General features: G+C 38.7%; 1 protein-coding gene across 3 annotated transcripts in view; it reads right to left on the reverse strand.

The window, feature by feature from the left end:
• spock1 (SPARC (osteonectin), cwcv and kazal like domains proteoglycan 1) overlaps positions 1–20,436 on the reverse strand; it is a 151,372-nt gene that overhangs the window by 51,623 nt on the left and 79,313 nt on the right. For all 3 annotated transcript variants that reach the window (XM_086158272.1, XM_086158271.1, XM_086158273.1), the window contains exon 5: positions 494–608. In XM_086158272.1, the coding sequence (XP_086014398.1) occupies positions 494–608 (115 nt within the window). The remainder of the gene's footprint in view (positions 1–493; positions 609–20,436) is intronic.

Consider the following 20,436-nt stretch of genomic DNA (forward strand, 5'->3'; position numbering starts at 1 on the left):
TTACAGAAGATAAAGAACTTTATCACAATATTCTAATTTTCTGAGACAGTCCTGTATATATATGTATATATACATATATATACATATGCACACATATACATACACAAACACATATATGCATTTATTATTATTATTATTATGATTATTATTATCATTATTATTATTACATAGCTAATGCTAAAAGCAGTTGATATGGGGTCAAAAAAAGAAAAACAACACTACCTTTTTTTAATTGTGAACGGTTTTACTAACGTTTCAAACTGCTGGAGGGAGAATGAAAATAAACGAATAAAAAAAAATGTCTTCCTACTGATGAACCGAAGAGAGAACGATAATGAAGACTTGACCTTGGTGAAAGTCATAATTTCTAATCCCAAAATCCATTGCATCCACAGCCCCCAAGTTTCTGTTGATATTTTATAGATAGAAGGCAATGCAGGGTTAATAATATTTTTTTCAATTTCTGATTTTTCTTTTTTTTTTTTTTTTTTACCTGTGAATTGGCTGTTTGTGATTGGTGCAGATGGCAGTCTGGGAGTCGTGGCTGAAACACACCTTGTGAGGAGGGCAGCGTACCTTCAGGCAGGGGTCTTTTGTGGTGTCTGGACCTGCGGAGAGGATAAGGAATAAATTGAGCTCTGAGGTGCAAAAAAAATAGTTATTTGGAGATCGGCAGAGCTGCAGGATTTGTGCATGCACTGCTTAAGTGGAAGGTTGGCGTGGAGGAAAAAAAAAAAAAAACATCCCGCTATTCACCAGTGAAGCATAGAAGAAATTCAAATTTGGCCGCAAAGTCCAGCTTAGCTTTACGTTTGTGGTAGGAGTTTCTAACTAGCATCTTAGTGAATTCCACTTGCATCAAAAACTTTTGATTGTCTACTATTTGTATTTTAAACTTTTTTATTAGTCTCGTCCATCCCTACCGGGTCCTGTACACACTCCGTGATGCACCGCTGATGGTCACATGACCACTTCGGGAGCGTTTGGTTGTGGACGACACGTCCACAGTTCTTCCATTCGATACCACCGACGGAGTCACGCTTCACTTCCCGAGCGTGTCGGAAAAAACCTCGACCGTCCGTTTTGCTGGTTCGGCAAAGGTCGCATTTGAAAGTACTGACAAGTCAAGTCAGCTTTAATCGTCGATTCTTTTCACGTGCGCTGGACGTACAAAGGGGTTGAAATGATAATTCTCACTATCCCGTGTGCAGACAGACAGGAGAGACGTTAGAATATACGACATATAGTAATGAGATGTATTGTGTAACATGAGTAATAAATAACATTTATGCTTAGTTAGTACTGTAACCAGGCTAAAACTAAAGAAATACTGGTGTGCAGTAGAGTAGTGGTTCTCAAACCCTGGTCCGTGGATCAGTTGGTACCGGGCCGCCCAAAAAATAATCAGTAATTTCCACTGGATTTATTATCTAAGTCTGAGCAATCTTTATTTTGAAAAGGCTTTTATTTTGGAAAAATGACCGGAATCTCTCGGTTACATCTCGGTTACGCCAAAAATGTAAGAATAAGAACAACTTTATTCATCACGAAGGAAATTGTTGTGCCAGAGTAACAAGAAAAATGTAATAATAATAAATAATAGTAGAAAATTTTATAAACAGTAAAAAAAAAAAAAAAAAAAAGGGGATAATAAGAAATATAAATAAACTATAAAGTTCTTAAGTAACAAGTGAAAGGAGTGCACAAGAGTATGAACAAATATTGTACATGTAGCTGTTATGACACGTAGCTAGCCCACAAGCTAGCATAATAAGTAAAAAAACAGACGTCAGATGGAAAGTTTCTTTTCGAAGGGGAAAAGGTCTAGTGAAGAGACAGAAGTAGAGCCAACAACTTCCAAGAAAAAGAAAGATTTTCACACTCAATACCAAGAGTTCCACTTGAAATGTGGATTTTTCGTAACGGTTGGTTCCCACAGACCGAGCCGCGGAAATCAGACCTTCATTATACTCATATTATGTTGTTGGCGCAATGCTACGCGGAAGCTGCTAATAAAGTTGCATACGAGTACACAGTGGATTAACGTTTATTATTATAGTCGCAATATAAACAATCTACGGATGGCAGTGGAGTTAGAGTCGGGGTCATACACACCGTGTGTGTGTGTGTGTGTGCTTGCGCTTTTGGTGATATTTGTTCTTGGGCGTTGCGATATCTGAATGCAGAAGTTTTGGAAATGTTCTTTACATGACATCACACTTTGGCTCTTGTTATTAGTTGTGCTTGTTCTTGCCTGTTTTCCTGTCAAAATGTTTACAAATCTAATTTATCCAGTGGTTTTGCAAAGCGAAAATCAGTGTTATTCACTTTACCTGTCGGTCGTCATATTATTACAGCTGACTGATGTTAATTTTCAGGATCTGTCACCGACACGTCGTATGCTTGGAAAATAATTAGCTCCTCATAATTCTCAAAATCCCGCTACTTTGCAAATACCTTTAGACCAACAAAGAACCAGACAAGAAAAAAATGAAATCCAATTGATCTCACTTTTAACTCCAGATGAAGCCCGGCGTTACAATGAATTTCAGCCTTATACGGTCTCTGAGGACCGAGCGCTATTGATATCGTATCGCATAAAGAAGTAATTAATCGACTTTTCTGATAAATTCAGCGGTGCTTTACTTTGTGTTTGGATTATCCGATTGGTTCATTTGATAAAATGCCCACGACTGACAAAATCCGATACGTATACCGTGATAAAGTATTCGCGGTGGTCTGTCTTTTACGGTCTTTTTTTTTGCAAGACTGGTTGTATTCTTCAATGATAAATGATCTCAACTTATATAGAGCTTTCACACAATGTGCTTTCAAAGCGCTTTAGTCTAGACTGCATTCACACGTACGCTCAGCTTGAAAGGTGGCGGAGGTATCGTTCAAGCCGCTAACCGGCCATAGGGGAAAAACACGGGAGTTCAGCGTGTGATGCTGAAGATCATCTAACAATAAAAAGGACTTTTTAATGTTAAGAGTTTTCCAAACTGTGACAGAACGGTGAGATGAAAACAAAACCGACGTCAACTGTCATATCTGACACCTGTTCATCCTCCGCAGTCATGTATCCTTTTTAGGACGATCGTGAAAACACTAACCTGGATGAACCTGGATAGCGGAAACCATTTGGGGTGGAAAAAAAAAAAAAAAAAAAAAAAAAAAAAAAAAAGCCACGGGCTTAATCAGTTTAACATAATATGGATCGAATCGACCAAACAGGAGGTCGATGATTGCCAAGGTTTTTATCGGTCGGGCTGTTATTCCAAGAGCGAATGTCGCTGAAAATAGGAAATCAAATAGTCTCGGAAGAGTCGGACATTTTGTTTTTGCTACAATCAAACGATTCACTGCGCAGGGATTCACGGCAAGTGGGTTCGTTATGCGATACGAGTCAATGTACCGGATAGGAGACAAAAGAAGCACAGCCATCATGCAGAAAATATACATTGGCCCCCCAAAAAATATGGCTTGCCTTAACCTGCATATTATGAACTTAAGAGACATCCTGTTCCAAATTCGTAGGATTCAACGCGACGTGGGTCCACCCTTTGCAGACGGAACAGCTTCACCTCTTCTGGGACGGCTGTCAACAAGCTTCAGGATTGGTTAACGGCAATTGTGGATTATTTTTCCAGAAGTGCATTAGTGATGTTGGACGAGAAGGCTTGAATTCATCCCAAAGGTCTTCAACTGGGTCTTTACGGCGCTTGCTTTGTGCACAGTCATGTTGGAAAAGGAAGAGTCCAGTTCCAAACTGTTCCCGCGGAGTTTGAAGCATGGAATTGTCCGAAATGTCTTGGTATGCTGAAGCTTTCGGAGTTCCTTCCACTGGAACTAAGGGGCCAAAAACAAGGCTGCACCCTAATCCCAGACTTGTCCATCAGATTGCCAGATGGAGAAGTGCGATTGGTCACTCCAGAGAATAAGAGAAGATAACCTTTATTAATCCCCGTAGGGGGAACTCATAGTCACAGCAGCGTAACAGTCAGTGTCAAAAAAAAAAAAAGAAAATAAATATGACTATAAATGAGCATAAATAAATAGAAATGCAGAAGACAGGTGATAGCAAGAAAAAAAATCCCCGAATAAGAAGACAGCAGATAAGTCGACAGACATCAGGGATGATGCTGGGCGACGTGGAGGAACAGTGAGGGTGAAAAATACACGACTAGAATTAAAACAATATAAATAGTGACAGAACGCGTCTCCACCGCTCTGGAATCCAGTGCGCCTGGTGATGAGTGGCTTGGATGGAGCTGCTCGGCCATGAAAACAAATTCGAAGAATCTCTCCGCGCGCTGATCTTCAGCTCATCTGAAGGCCGCGTGAAGTTTGGAGGTTCTGACTCTCTGCGCCTCGGCTGAGATGCCGTCGTTCCCGAGAACTTCCATGTTCTTAGTATCCAGCCGTCATTTGAATATTTAGGGGCGAAGAAATTTGTTGCGCAAGTGGTATCTTATCACATTTCCACGCTGGAATTCATTGAGCTTCTGACAGCTCAATTTTCTGAATGCATACGTTCACAAATGAGAAAAAGAGTTTGCGTGCCGGGTGCTGGATTTTATAGACCTGCGGGCGCGGAAGTGATCGGAACGCCTGATTCCCATCGTTTGGAAGGCTGAGCGAACACTTTTGGACATGTAGTGCATCTAGAAATCATGATATTTGGGAGCTTTTGGTCTCTTTGTTTACAAGAGTTGACCCAATGATGAAACAAGAACACATGCAAAAAAAAAAAACAAAAAAAAACGCTGGTGCTGAACTTCTTAAATAGCACAAACTGTATTTTTCGGACTATAAGTCGCAGTTTTTTTCATAGTTCGGCCGGGGGTGCGACTTATACTCCAGAGCGACTTATGTGTGAAATTATTGAACTCTCTTGCTCTGATGTGTGTGTGTGTGTGTGTGTGTGTGTGTGTTTAATATACCAGCGATCGTCACACACACACACGCCAACCAATCAAAATTCAGCGGGGGTGGGTCATGGCAGAAGTACGTTGAGAAAAAAGATGCTACCAGCGACTTCTGTACCTATGAAAATTGATCATTTCAACATTTGCGCTAACTTATAAAAACAGCTGAGAAGGGCTGAACAAAAATGGCACCGAAAAGAAAATCATATTCTGCAGGTTACAAGCCGGAAGTAGTGAAATATGCAGCCGAAAATGGCGATCGAGCAGTAAAGAGAAAGTTTAAAGTTAGTGAGAAACTTGTAAGGGACTGGCTAAAAGCGAAGGTTACTCTTACTGAAATGAAGAAAACTAAAAAAAGCTAATCGCGGGCTAAAAGCTAGCTGGCTAGAGGAAAGAGTTCACACATGGAGAGGCTTGTCAACAGGACAGTTGCGTCTTCACACCCTGGTAGTTGCCGAGGAGATGGATAGAAATGAGTTTGCGGAGGAGCTTCCTGGTGTTACCGCTTCATGCAAAGCTATCGCCTTTCTATCAGAGCAAGGACGCCGTCCTGTCGGGATCCAGAGACGCTGGAATAATGACGATGACTCTGACGTAGTTACGTACCGGTAGATGAGGAAGCGGCATACAGTTTACTTTCGGAGTTGGCAGAGTTGCTCAGAAGTGACACCGAAGAAGATTTTGTTGGATTAAGAGATTAAGAGTGACATTGATTGTTTGGTTGTATCATGTGCTATATGCTATCGTTATTTGAATGACTCTTACCGTAATATGTTACGTTAGCATAGCCTAGCAGGCACGTTCTCAGTTTGTTGTTTATGCGTCATAAAGGCTATACTTGTTCAGCCTGTTGTTCTCTATTCTGTTTTTATTTTAAACTGCCTTTCAAGAAGAAATGTCGATTCTTGGTGTTGGATTTTATTAAATAAATTTCCCCCCAAAATGCGACTTATACTCCAGTGCGACTTAAATATGTTTTTTTCGTTCTTTATAATGCATTTTTGTCTGGTGCGACTTATAATCCGGAGCAATTTATAATCCGAAAAAAACGGTACTGATGAGCAAAGCTGGTTTTTGCGGGTTGTCGTGGGCGCAGGAGCTTGCAGATACACTTTCGATGCTCTCTGTGAACTTCACCTCGATGCAGGTGAAGATAAACCAGAGGCAGATTCACTGTTGCGCTCACTTACGCTGATTTTACTTGGTAAGCACTAAACCGTCAGTCACACTGTCGCGGTGACTGGAAAATGTCCTGAGCAGGAATGGTTGTAATCCATTCAAGGTCGGGAACTTGCAGGGAGAAGAGTTTCTTCTGGAAATTAAGAATATTTTAAGATAAGAAGCGCAAATTTTATCCTGGAAATATGAACAAAAATTCATGATACAAATATGCGAACAAGAAAATCGAAATACAAAATTCACGCGGTACTCAAATACGCCTCAGCTTCCTTTTTTTTCCCCCTATCTTTGTGCTTCTTTTGTGCATTTTTTTAAATAATAACCCTAAGAAAGCAAATGGCAAACCCAGAAAGAAAATGCTTTCCATGGAAATTAAGCATGAAATAACGTGTGAGTGATATCGCGCTTGAATATAATCGCTGGTTGGAACAAATGTATTTGTTTTAGGTTATTTTAAATGGGAAAAATCCATTTAAGATAAGAAAAAAAACCAACACACGAACCCACATCTGGAGTTGCCATCATTGGTTAATGATGATTAATGGATCTCTTGCCCAATTTCTCAGATTAGAGGTTCGATCAAAATTCTAAGCGTATTTAGGATTCAAGAAAAAAAAAAAAAAATTTATGATATAAGCTCTGGTCTTTGCCCCCAAAAACCATCGCTTACATCCACACAGCGGGAGATTCGAGGTGTCAGTCGTGATTACCTTTCGGCTTGCGAGCGATGGTAAATGACCTGGACAGGACAGGGGAGGGACGGGAGTGTTTATAGCAAACAAAACCGGAGCTCCTGAATCTCAACATTTCATAGTTTGACATTTTTGGCATCTTCGGCGGGGAACCTTAAACCAACCAGAAAGAGTGCGGTGCAGAAGTCAAGTTGTATCTGTGCTTTTCCATTTGTGCTACACTTACACTATTAGCACAGCGCCATCTTTGACATGTTATGAATTCCATTATTATATTTTGTTTTCAATTTTAAATGTTCATATTAATAACTACCGTCTGAATGTGGAATATCACTCTTCGGTGGCATTGAGGCGATGGTGAAAAGCACAGGTGGGCATTGCCAATGTTGCTAAAGCGTAACTAGCTGGTTAATGATAACCACAGTCCTTATGTAGTCCTTATGTTCCCGGCAGAGAGCTGCGTTCCTCTAATTCCAACCTATTAGCAGTACCTTTTGCTCGCTCTAAGCGATCTCAGGCAAAACTGTTCTCAGTTCTACTACCTCAGTGGTGGAACAAACTCCCAGAAGCAACAAGACTAGCATCATCTCTCTCAACCTTCAAGAAACAGGTAAAAACGTTTCTCTTTCAGGACTTTTTACTGCGCTGATGCCCCAGATCAGGTTGGTAGCAAGTCAGGCTATGCAGTGTGTGTGTGTGTGTGTGTGTACGTTTGTGTGTCTCTGTCCAAAAAAAAACCCCTCACTAACTCAAGCTTACTGTTCTGTATATTTCCTGTGCATCGTGTATTTGCAAGTGTATTTGCAGTCCCTATGTCCTCTATTGTAAGTCGCTTTGGATAAAAGTGTCTGCCAAATGCAATGTAATGTAATGTAACCACAGGCACTATAATTTCCAATATTGCCTATTTTAAGTTGACATCAGAAAGGACAAAAAAAAAAAAATGAAATGAATGGCTTCATTAAATTGTGGTCATGAAATAGACAAAAATACAACACAATATAAATGTTTTTAGCGACAGTGGCAGAGATGGGCAAACTACGGCCCGCGGGCCACATCCGGCCCGCCAAAGATCAATCCAGAATCCATACTTGATTTGATCGGATCAATGAACTTGAATGATCGGATCAATGAACGTGGGAGCTCAAACAGGAGATTATTTCATTTTTGGAGCTACTCGAGAGCTGAAAGACACAGATGAGCTTTGTGATTCAGCCTTTGCCGTGGAGGTTCTGACGAATAGAATGAGCCGGACGTGAAGCTACGAGGGAAAAAAACGGTTTGTGCCTTCAAAACCAAGCTGTTTTTTATTTTCAAAGCAAATGTCAGAAAATGTTCAGACAAATGTCAGACGAGTCTGATATGTACTGTTAACAAATGCGTTTTTTTTTTTTTAAATATGTATTGAAGCTTGGGGTGACCCGGCGCATCCGTCGAATATTTGGCCAAAAAGTTTGCCCACCCCTGGATTATGGCAATTACTAAAAAGCATGAATTGTTATGAACGTGTGTTTGGCGGGCGAGATACTTCAACTAGCAGCCCGGCTGGTTGTTTTTCTTCACCAAAGCTGGTTAACCATCATTTCCGGCAGTGCTTTTTGAATGTTTCCAGAGTTTCGGCATGACGATGGCACTCGAACGACATACGAATCAAATGTAAACAGACATGTGTCTGAAAATGAGCCGACTTTGTCCGTCTTTAAGGACAAACAGCAGAGTCTGCAAATCTTAGATGTTCCGATGAAACCGCACACATTCTTTGGCTCGGAATGACACTCCATTTTTTTCCAGGAAGCGGATATAAAAATCCATTTTCAAGCATCTGCAGCAACTGCTACCGGATGAAAGGCCAAACTTCGACCCGATAAGCCGTCATATCGTGGTGTGTCTCTGTCACCTGTATTTTATTTTATTTTTTTTTTCCCCGGTCCGTCATCACTTCCATCTGTTAGCGCTGGAGGAAACCCATCTTGCGTTACTTCACTTCAAATGACTTAATCACTACAAGAAGATGAAACATGAAGAGGGGAAGAGGAGAGGATGAGAAGGCGAGGGGATCATGGGAAAATGAAGCTGGTATCTGGTTCAGAGATGGCTGCAGGACAATTTAGGATTAGCGGATGACCTCCTCTCTCAGACAAAATTGGATATCAGACCCGTACGAACAAGGCGGGAAGTTTATCGGCAAATAAACACGGCGTTACGGAAAACCCGCGCGGCGCGAATGCGTCCCGTGCGGAAGTTCATTTGGGGGAAAATGATCGTGGAGAAGCAATTACACCTGATAATGTTTTTGACTATTTCGGGTGTGTGAAAAGAGAGAACTTGAAGAAAATGACAGGGTGTGGGGGTGTGAAGAAGAAAAAAAAGGGAGAGTAATGTGGGGTAAAAGAGAGTTTCATCCATCTATTTGAAGCCCGAGTGAGCAGCATTGGCAGTAAAAATCAGCCAATCAATTAGAATGCAGAAGCACTGCAGCACTCTTGCCATGTCTTTTTCACTCTCCTCAGTTCCAGAGTCTCCTCTCCTGTCTTTCTACTCTCAGCTGTCTAATCTGAAGCGTGATTTTATTATCATTGTGCGTATATGCATGACAAATGTGGCTTGCCATGTCTCATTGCATAGCCCATCAATCATTCCGCTTAAGTGACAAGTACAACTATTTCCATACCTAAGATCTCCATTTCACCTTGAAGATAATATTGATTTATGTAAATGATCACAGGGCTCCTACTGGGAGCACCTTGCTAATTGCATATTTGTACATGTTTTTTTGCCGGTGTTTGCGCTTAAGCGGGTGTGTGTTACTCTAAATATCAAGAAAACAACATGTTGATATGATGTTTTTTGAAAACATGATTGTGTAAAATAAGAATGTTAATATACAGAGTCATAGAATTCCTTTGTAAGAGTGATGTGACAGCGTGTTTGGTGAAACGTAAACTTGGTTAACAATAGTCATCTGCAAAAATTTGCATAACCCTGCCCCCTCACAGCCTGCTTTACCCGAGGTGAATCATTGAAAAAGTGTAGGAGAGTGAGAGAGTGCAAACCTGATACACCAGATGGTTAGTTATTTATCCTGCGCTTGCAATCTCATCTCAAACCAGCTGCGTTACAAGGTTAAGAGTAAACCTCCATGCTAACAACAGTTAGCATTGAAAAGCTGCAAAGTTCATTATTCCCGGGGTGGTGAAAAACACATCTGACAGCAGATGAAATACATTTTTACGTCATTCTCTCGTGAAATATCTGCAGTATGCAGCGCATTTTTACACTCGGGTGCATTTTACACCCCAAAGCAAAACAAAAACAACAACAAAAAAAATAGGTGTATTGGACACTGATGAAGTTATGAAAGTTAAGGAATAATAATGATAATTATGATAATAATGGTAATAATAATACTACGAGTAATAGTAAAGATGGAAGGCCGTATCACTTCTGTTTTCCAAGTTCTTTTTTTTTGCAATAGATTTTAGTAAACATTTTTTCTGTTTTGTATAATAATAACAACATGAATAATAATAGTTATAATAAAGATGGAAGTTGATATCATTTTTTGTTTTTTCCGAGTTCTATTTAGAGCAATAGATTTTAATAAACATTCTTTTCTGTTTTATATAATAATAACAACAACAACAACAACAACAACAAGAATAACAATTGAAATAATAAAGATAGGAGGAATTTTTTTTTTTTCCAAGCTCTTTTTTGAGTGATAGATTTTAATAAACAATTTTTTCTGTTTTTAATAATAATAATGATAATAATAATAATAGTAATAATAATAATAATAATAAATAGGAGATATAATTTCTGTTTTTTCGAAGTTCTTTTTTAGCAATAGACTTTAATAAACAATTTTTCTGTTTTGTATAATACTAGTACTACTGCTACTACTAATAATAATCATAATAATCATAATAATTACAATACAGATGTAAGGAGATATCATTTTTGCTTTTTTGAGCAATAGACTTTCATAAACTATTTTCTTCTGCTTTTTTTCCTGCAGTCAGCTGTAGGCCTTTGTCACTTTGCTGTTCCTTTTATATAACTCATCTTCTACAGCACTGTATGTTAGTTTGTAGTATTGTTTGCTTTCTTAGAAGAAAAAGCCACTGCCATACATACCGAGGAATTCAAATTAGTTGTTAAGATGATTTGTTTTTATTTCCACTTTGTTTTAGACAATAATAGCTATCAGAGTCAGCCAACTGCTGTCACCATGCATGTAATATGTAAGAGAGACATATAGCTATATAAATAAAAATAATATTCCCAGACAGAAAAAAAGAAAGGACTGAAGTTAGGAGTGTGTTCTGCAATAAATTTGTTTTGAGAACCACTTGATACTTGTTTTTCAGTGAGTAGCAGAGCTATGGTATAAGGCTGGGATTTTAGAGGGAAGAAAAAAAAAAACTTATTTTAAGTTTAATATAAACTGACATCCCCTATTTGTGTTTCTCTTTGCTGAACTTGCAAGTTAGAAATCAATGTCTTGAGAAAGTATTTTGCAACACTAGTTGCCGCCATTGCAGCAGACCAATCAGGGAACGACCGCTTATTGCACATAGCAGTTCGGCTATGATGGAATAAATATGGAAGTTGAGCTGGACCGAAACCGAAAACACGATTTTTTTCCTCCATGTTCTGCAGAAATTCAGGAGCTTAAAGCTGATAACATTTGGTTTCCTTTTCTGGGATAGCGCTAGCGGTCAGGAGACGCCATAACTACAAATATGACGGTTTCTCCGAAGCTTCAGCGAAGGCAGAATAGCAACTGTTTTACGGGAACCGGTCAGAATCGTACATTTAGAAGGCCGAACGTTGATCCGGAAGCCTCAGAAAACGTTGTCGTATTTTGGTTTCCTTCAGAGTGGAATCGCTAAAACTAGCAGGAGACAACTATCGCTGCGCCCAGAGTGACAAACCTGAGCTGTTGGAATTTGATGTCTGATTTCCGAAGGAGTGACAAATGTCAGGACATGTAAGACAAAGGCTTGTCAGTCCGGCTGCTGCTTTCCTGACCACGACTGTCACCTCCCTAATGCCACAGTGTTGGAAGACAGACAGGTTTATCTCCGGGAAGGCATCGATCGTCGGCGCGCCACGGGTCCGCTCACAACCGACAGGGCGCAATCAACCGAAGAAAGGGGTGGTCATTTCAGGAGCCAAAAAGATGACAGAGTGGGGCCTACATCAGACAGAAAATTAGAGCACAACTGTTTCATGAAAGGAGTAAGTGGGCCTGTGAGACTGAGCGACAGTGGCTAAATCCAAATTAGCACCTGTTAACTGGGTTAAGCTGAATGAAGTCAATCAGTTAACCCTTGGCAGAAATGAAAGAAGTGAGCCGCGTCTTACGAGCTTACCCGACTGCGATTATCCAGTTAAGCGTTCCGTCTGTGTGTCCACGCTGACAAAACATCTCTGTAAACTCACCGGGAGGCAGACAGTGACCTTCCCGGAGGAATTCAACCGCTCTGAAAGAACGCCCGGGCTGCCAGGGGTGACACGGAAGTGTAATGCTCTTAGTGCGCTCTCATTGTTTCTGCTGTGGCCTGGGCTCGACGCTGAGCTGCAGGCTGCAGCCTGAGGACAAATTGGTTCGCCTAATGGAGTGCATTTACTGGAGAGGGCCTGGAGGAGACAACTTTAGTGTCCCCAATAGGAATTAGCAGCTGTTGCACACCTCAGTGGCAGAAAATGCACAATTTCCTCCTTTTCCGGGACGGGGATGCCGGGGCAGCAGCAGAAGCAGAAAGGTCACTCTGTCCGGCTCTTTCCGGGGGAATCGCCAGGCATTCCTGGGCCAGCCTGGACGCACAGTCCCTCCGGCGTCTTCCACCCACTTGGACGTGCGCAGGACACATCACCATGGAGGCGTCTAGGAGGTTACCTGACGGATGCCCCGAGCCATCTCATCTAACTTCAAGTGAAGGGGCAGCGGCTGTCTTTTGAACCCCTCCAAGATGGCCGGACACTCATTTCAACTGCTAGGATCCGCGATTTTGTTCTTTTGGTCGCGCCCAGAAGTTATGTAGATTAACGGTAAATCGAGACCTTTGCCTATTGGCTCGGCTCATTCTTCACCAAGACAGAGGGGTACTTAGTCCACACAGAGCGGTACGTAGTCCACACAGAGGGGTACGTTGTCTGCAGAGGGGTATGTAGTCCCCAGAGAGCGGTATGTAGTCCGCACAGAAGGGTACATAGTCCACACAGAGCGGTATGTGGTCTGCAGAGGGGTATGTAGTCCACAAAGAAGCGGTATGTGGTCTGCAGAGGGGTATGTAGTCCACACAGAGCGGTATGTAGTCTGCAGAGGGGTATGCAGTCCACACAGAGCGGTATGTAGTCCACACCACTGCTGACAGCACACTGATCCGCCTGATGGGCACAATTTCAGGTACTTTTTCTCTCTGGTACTGTCCCATCATCAACAGATGAGCATCCTTCGTTCAACGGCACACCTTCAGAGGCCCCTTACAGCAGCTAACAAAGAATTGGAGGAGACGTACCAATCACCGCCCAGGGTGAGGAGGTGGAGTTAGTGGACTCGCACAAGTACCTTGGGGTTCACAATCAAACTGGACACACAACACAGATACACTCTACAGGAAGAGTCAGAGCATACATCTGTGCTACCATGACCTCACTACCTCACCCATTCACATGTCATGCTGTAACTCCCTTGTCTACTATTACACAACTCATTCACATTCTGCTTATTTTTGTTTATTTTTGTCATTGCTATTATCACTCTGTTTATGTTCCTGTCCTATTTGTTGACATTTTGATTGTCTACTTTCTCTCTTGCTGTTTTTTTTCATCCATTCTGTTGTCCATTCTTATCCTTGATGTTGTTGTTGTCTCTGCTTTCTATTTATTTGTGATGTCTTTTGCTATCTTCTAACTGTCTTCTAATCATCTCTCTATTTATAATAATATAATATTATAATATTTCATTTCATAACAGCTGCATATGCAATATCTATTTTTTCATACTCTTGTGCACTCCTTATCATTCACGTGGTATTTAAGACCTTAAGACACTTTATAGCCTTGACTTGTTACTTAGATACTTTATAGTTTGTGTCACTTTTATTTGTATTTCTTTTTCTCCCCCTTACAATTTTCTACATTATTCATTATTGTTATGTTTTACTTGAAACTCTGGCACAACAATTTCCTCCAGGATAAATAAAGTTGTTCTTTTCTTATATTTATATTCTTATACATATATAAATATATATAAATATATATATATATATATATATATATATATGCCCTGCTCAAAAAATAAAGGGGACACTAAAATAACACATCCTAGATCTGAATGAATAAAATATTCTAATTAAATACTTTGTTCTTTTCACAGTTAAATGTCCCGACAACGAAATCATATAAAAATTATCAATGAAAATAAAGTTTATCAACCCATGGAGTCAAACTCAAAATTAAAGCGTAAAAAAAAACAAAAAAAAAAACACTCCAGGCTGATCCAAATTAGATGTAATATCCTTAAAACAAATCAAAATGAATCAGTTTTGTGGTCAGTTTGATTTCACACAAGTGTGACTGACTTGGAGTTACATTGTGTAACTATTTTTGTTGAGCAGTGTATAACTGTTACGCTGCAGTGACAAAAGAAACTTTATTGATCCCCATAGGGCATCAATATAATTTATCTTATCTTATCTAACAGTACTAAAGTGCCATTCAACAGCTGGATAGATGTAAGTGGGTAAGAACTGTGTACAGTAGCATCAGTAGCACAGGGTCCCTTGTTAGTCAGCTGATTCTCATGATGTAAACATCAGGTTACTTATAAAGAAAGGCTTAAAAAAATCAACGGTAACAAATAAAATGCTCCATTAAAAATGATCAGGCTATGGAAAAAAAAAAAAGTTTCGGTATCTCTGCAGGTCAAATAGTCAACGTGAGGATTAGACAAAGAACTCGGCGTGAAGGCAATTACCTGGAAGGTTTGCTATTCCCTGTTGTCTTTTTCTTTGTGAATGGTCCCATTGATCCATCCCAAGATGTGAATATCCCCGTTTAGAATGTGAGCCGACAGGAAAATCTGAGACCCGGCGTAATCAGCTTAAATCCCGACACCGTCAAACCGAAGCTTTTACAGCTGATCAAAAAAAGGTATTCAGTTCGAGAGAATGTGCAGATTCAGTTTGCCTGAGAATTGATTTGAAAGTTCAAGCCACCAAACCAATTGTTTGGAGCCATTGTGTGCGAAAAAGGACCGCGGTCTATGATCATGTTTTGATTTCCCAGAGCTCAACTCAAAAGCTATTCCTGACAGGCAACAGCCACATTGTATCCCAAGTCCTCCTGGATCATCTCAGAGGATACATATGGTTTTCAATGCTAAATAAAGGGAGCGCTTAAAACAGAGGCTTCAAGGAAAGGACGATCACTGCGTTCCATAATTTGTAGTTTTTTATGAATGGTCTGCCTCCCAGTTTGTCTTGGAAAAGCATGTTTTATTCTGATTGAAAATAGCCATAATTTAAGTTGGACACATATTTAGAATAAGAATAAGAACAACTTCATATATCCCGAAGTAAATTGTTGCGCAAGAGTTACAAGAAAAACATTACAATAATAAATAATAGCAGAAAATTGTATAAACAGTAAAAAAAAAGGGGGAGAATAAGAAATACAAATAAACTATAAAGTGTCTTAAGTACCAAGTGAAAGATAAGGAGTGCACAAGAGTATGAAAAAATATTGTACATGAAGCTGTTATGAATGAAATATTGCATAGTTATGAACATATATACAGATAAATTATTATAATTTACAGTAAGTGGGTGAGATTTTTTTTTTTAAGTTCACATAAGATAAGATAAGATAAGATAAGATAAGATAAGATAAGATAAGATAGACTTTATTGATCCCCATTGGGTGGTGGGGGGCAATTATTTTGGCTAGCGGGCCGTGTTTCTTATTTTATTCTTATGCATTTTTATGCGCAGGCCAACTAGGTATCATGTAAATTGAACACAATGAAAATTGCATTTCAAATATTTTGGCATTTTATTTCATCTTTAAAATCATTTATGATTATATGAATGTGCTGACATTATTTCGTATGTAATCATCCGTACAAAAATAAACAAAAGGAAAAAATAAGGGGTTTCTAAGTTCAATATTGATTGAAAATACAGGATAATAATGACAGACAGGAACAGTAAGGGCAAACGACAATATAAATAAAGTGACAATAGCAATGATAAGAATAAAATGAATAAACAAAATAGAAAAAATAGGCTGGATGTGTTCGAGCAGAGTTAGGGCATGACGTGTGAAAGAGTGAGGTAGTAAAAGTAAAAAAGTAGTGAAGTAACAAAGAGTAGAATATGTTGTTTAAAACACAACCCCCCCCCAAAAAATTGCCTTAAAACTCGTTTTTGGAAAATTAATTCAACTTCATTTGATTTTTGATGATGAAAAGCGTTTTTTTCGCAGAGTTTTGATTTTTTTTTCGTGATGAAATAGCCGTAATCTGTCTCGAGAAGAAAAAAAAACAGTAAAAAACATAGTAAAGCTAAACTAAAATTGATTTTAGTTTCATATTAAAATATCTGTAAATACCATCAAAATTATTTCTAAAAAACAACTACATCAGCATAACTCGTTTTCTGTGACAAATTATTCATGATTTTTTGTACTTTTGCATGTTTGGCAGTATTGACAATAAAGTTAACTTGGACTGGAAACATTAAAATTGCATCACAGTTCTGTTTAGTTTGCCAGTGCTTGCTATCCAAAACATTGACAGAAAGACAGTCGTCTCAAATGCTAAAATTCAGAAAACAATACCAGTTTCGGGGAAATAAAACTTGGGGAAATAAAAAGCTGGAATTATTGACTCAGGAGCCAAAAATGAAACGGGAAAATACAGATTAAATACACAAGATGGGTAAGAAAGGACAGGAAAATTGTGACAGTTATGATAAGCATATCCACCATAATTGCACTAGGTGTAACAAAAATAAAAGAAAAAATTGCATTTATTCTTTAATACTGCATTTATTCTTGAATACTGCATTTTTTCTGTAAATATTGCACATTTTTTTAACTTTTTGGCATTGCATTTCCTTACTCTGTATCCTTACATGCATGGTGACAATAAAGTTGAATCGAATATAATCTAATATATGGTGAATATTATAAGAGAAAGCAGAACATGAATCATGAAAAACGACCATCTTGAAAAAAAAAACACCTGACTTTTCAAAAAACACCTGACTTTTCTCAACAAAAAGCTCTTATAGTGTTAATAGAGGTCTCCGTACGGTCAGTATTTTTGAAGAAAATACTTCATGTTTACTCTTCCGCGGAAATGACAAGTAACGCTTGTTCACTTGCGTTTATTCTCCCAACACAGTAAAATAAATATTTACGAATGTGTTTTGTCAATTGCCCTTAAAATGCCGCGTAAAATCAAAATAGACAAGATAGCATTTGCAGAGCGCAATAAAACGGTGACATTTTCGATAGGTGGCATTATTAAGCGGCTGATGAGATTTTACCGATTGTCGTATGAAACACATCTCGCATACTGAGAGTTTGCGGCGTTATAATGTATAATTTAGACGTGTATAGTACACTCCGTTATTTTGCTCGATGTCTCACAGCTTTACTATGACGGCGAACCCGGCATTAAGACAGACGCCATCTGTTTTTGATCTGCGTTATACTAGGGGGGAATCAAGACGCTTCTTGGTTGGTAACTCAAGCTCAGTGAGCACAGACACGATATAAAAGACAAAGCACTCCCTGCAGAAATCAAAAGATGAGCCGGAGCTTTAAAATAGAATAATAACGTAGAAGGAAAAAAAAAAAAAAAAAAGGCCTTCATCAGAGTGGGCATGAAGATTACAGTCTTGTTCATCAAGAACGTGTCAAAATGATAAATATATATGTGCATATATTATTCATATGAATGTTTTTTTTTTTTTTTTTGTGCATAATGGAACTTCAGTTTTGTTTGTTTTCCACTATTCTCAGAAGGTGTTGACTTTCGGCTGAATATGCCGTCGTGTCTATTGTTGTATAATTTGTTGCTCTGGGTATCTGCATGTGTGTTCAAGTATGGCAGCCTTAAATCATTTTTGTTCGTTGCAGAAAAGATGAAGTGCTGCCATCGCCAAGAAGTGCGTGCAGAATATATGCATTTTAGAATTTAATATGGTTTCATAAAGTGCGTGCATTGTTTGCATCCTGTGGTGCTGTCAATAACTATTCAATTTAAATTATTTTTGTGACCTGTAATTCAAGGTCCATTGCCATTAGAATTTCCCCTCTGAGATTTTTGATGCAATAAGGTGGATATTACTGCGAGATTAAATTTTAATCATTCTCCTTTCAGAGGCGTCATAAAAGATAGTGAACCAGCGCTAACAGTCTGTTGCTGTGTTACGGCTGTAGATCAGAAGAGGTCTTGTGATTTCACCCTGTACTCCACAACCAAACACTAAAGTAAGGTTTTCTGATATTAAATATAGATATATGCTGATCTACAAGCAACCTCATAGCTTTAGATTTTCTCTTGTGGAGTCCAAATACTTCCACCTGAGTAACATTCCCTCCAATTACTTCCCTCAGAGCTGCGCAGGAGAAATAGAGCCTTTATATTTCTTCACTATATAAATATGATACAATCTGGCCTTCCTTCACTCGGGATGCTGAGAATAAAGTTTATTTATTTATTTATTATTATCATTTTTTTTTTTTGTCTTGCTATATCCTGTCTTCAGCGTTTCTATTTATATTTATACTCACATTTATTTCCTTTTTTTTTTTGACAGTATAACTGTTATGCTGCCGTGAAAAAGGAATTTCCCCGATGGGGATCAATAAAGTTGATCTTATATTCATTTTTTTATACATTAATTTATATCATATATTATTTATAAGATATAGATCCTATAAAGTTTATCTTAGATAACTTTTTATATATCAATTGATATAAATTAACTTATATAATTTATTTTGTCTTGCTATATCCTGTCTTCAGCATTTCTATTTATATTTATACTCATATTTATTTCCTTTTTTTTGACAGTATAACTGTTATGCTGCTGTGAAAAAGGAATTTCCCCGATGGGGATCAATAAAGTTGATCTTATATTCATTTTTTTATACATTAATTTTTATCATATATTATTTATAAGATATATATCCTATAAAGTTTATCTTTGATTAATTTTTTATGTATCAATTTATATAATTTTACTTGTATTAATTTTTTTGTCTTGCTATCTCCTATCTCCAGCCTTTCTATTCATATTTATACTCATATTTATATTCATATTTCTTTGCTTTTTTGACATTATGTTACGCTGTTGTGAAAAAGGAATTTCCCCAATGGGGATCAATAAAGTTTATCTTATATTCATTTTTTTCCCCCACAACAACATGAAGACCAAGAGAATAAATTGGTGAGCTTTTCCAGTGTGTGTCCTTTGAAAACTTTGAAAACACATCCGAGGAGAGTGAATCCAAATTAACTCCCTAATAAAATCTTTCATTAAAAAAAAAAAAAAAAAAAAAAAAAAGGCAAAATGAAATCGCAAAAGCACGGTTGTCATTTTCAGGGATCAACAATTGAATTGTTTGGGAAAAATTGCAAGCCTGTGTACAAAACTCGAAAAGACAGCGAGGGATATGTTTGCCATTCCGTAGCTGATTTGGAAATCCAAACAAAGAAAACCGTCGGTGCAGCAGGTGCTCCGGTATCAAGAGGCTACAGAGCAAGTCTTTTGCAATAAAGAGTTCCCTTAAAATAACCCTACTTGCAGATTAGATCGGGAGTATAAGCCACTCCACGGCGCAAATATCCCCGAAGAGGCAGTTTCGGGTGAATCGATAGTTACGGCTTCCAGGGCAGATCCGAAGCACACTTTTCCACCCGCTTTATCGGAAGCTATCGCTTGTCCCTGAAATTACAACAAACAAGTAAGAATCTGAGCAATGGAAGAAAAAAAAAAAAAAATAGCTCGAGGCTCTCCGTACTTGGAGATTCCATCTGACCGGGCGATGCGTCTCGGCAACGAAAGACGCTTCTCCTTTTCAAAAATCCCCGAGGTCGGATAGAGGACTACCATCACGTCCGGTGAGCTACCGATACTAATCTAGAAATTTCTAAATCCGTTGGTTCAACCGCATCATCGCAATCGTACTGAAGTGCAGACCGATTCATTTTCTTGGTGTCTCCGACATCTGCAATTAATCGCGAGCATTGAGTTCTCAACCTCAAGCTTGGTTTCGCAAATCATGATGTGTAGAATAAAGACATTGCCAACGGACAAAACCGGGAATACGAGGTTACGAGAGTCTGCTGCGCTTCAAAAAGACAAAATATACAACAACAATAGCAAATACAACAATAGCAAACTACAGGCCGCTTCAGGCACATTCGACAATGAGTAAGACGTACTTGTACGCCAGTCACCTTTCACAAGATATGCTGCCGAGCTAAATCAGGTTTATAATAACCTCACTTTTCTAAATGCCAAGCTCTAACCCTTCTAACCCTTTGCCGCTTTCCATATAAGATATATTTTATTGATACCGGTGTCGAATCCCAAGAGGACAAACATCAT

The sequence above is a fragment of the Fistularia commersonii genome, chromosome 13, assembly GCF_037954325.1.
Source record: "Fistularia commersonii isolate RoL2024-O1a breed Wild chromosome 13, RoL_Fcom_v1.0, whole genome shotgun sequence".
Classification (NCBI taxonomy): domain Eukaryota; kingdom Metazoa; phylum Chordata; class Actinopteri; order Syngnathiformes; family Fistulariidae; genus Fistularia; species Fistularia commersonii.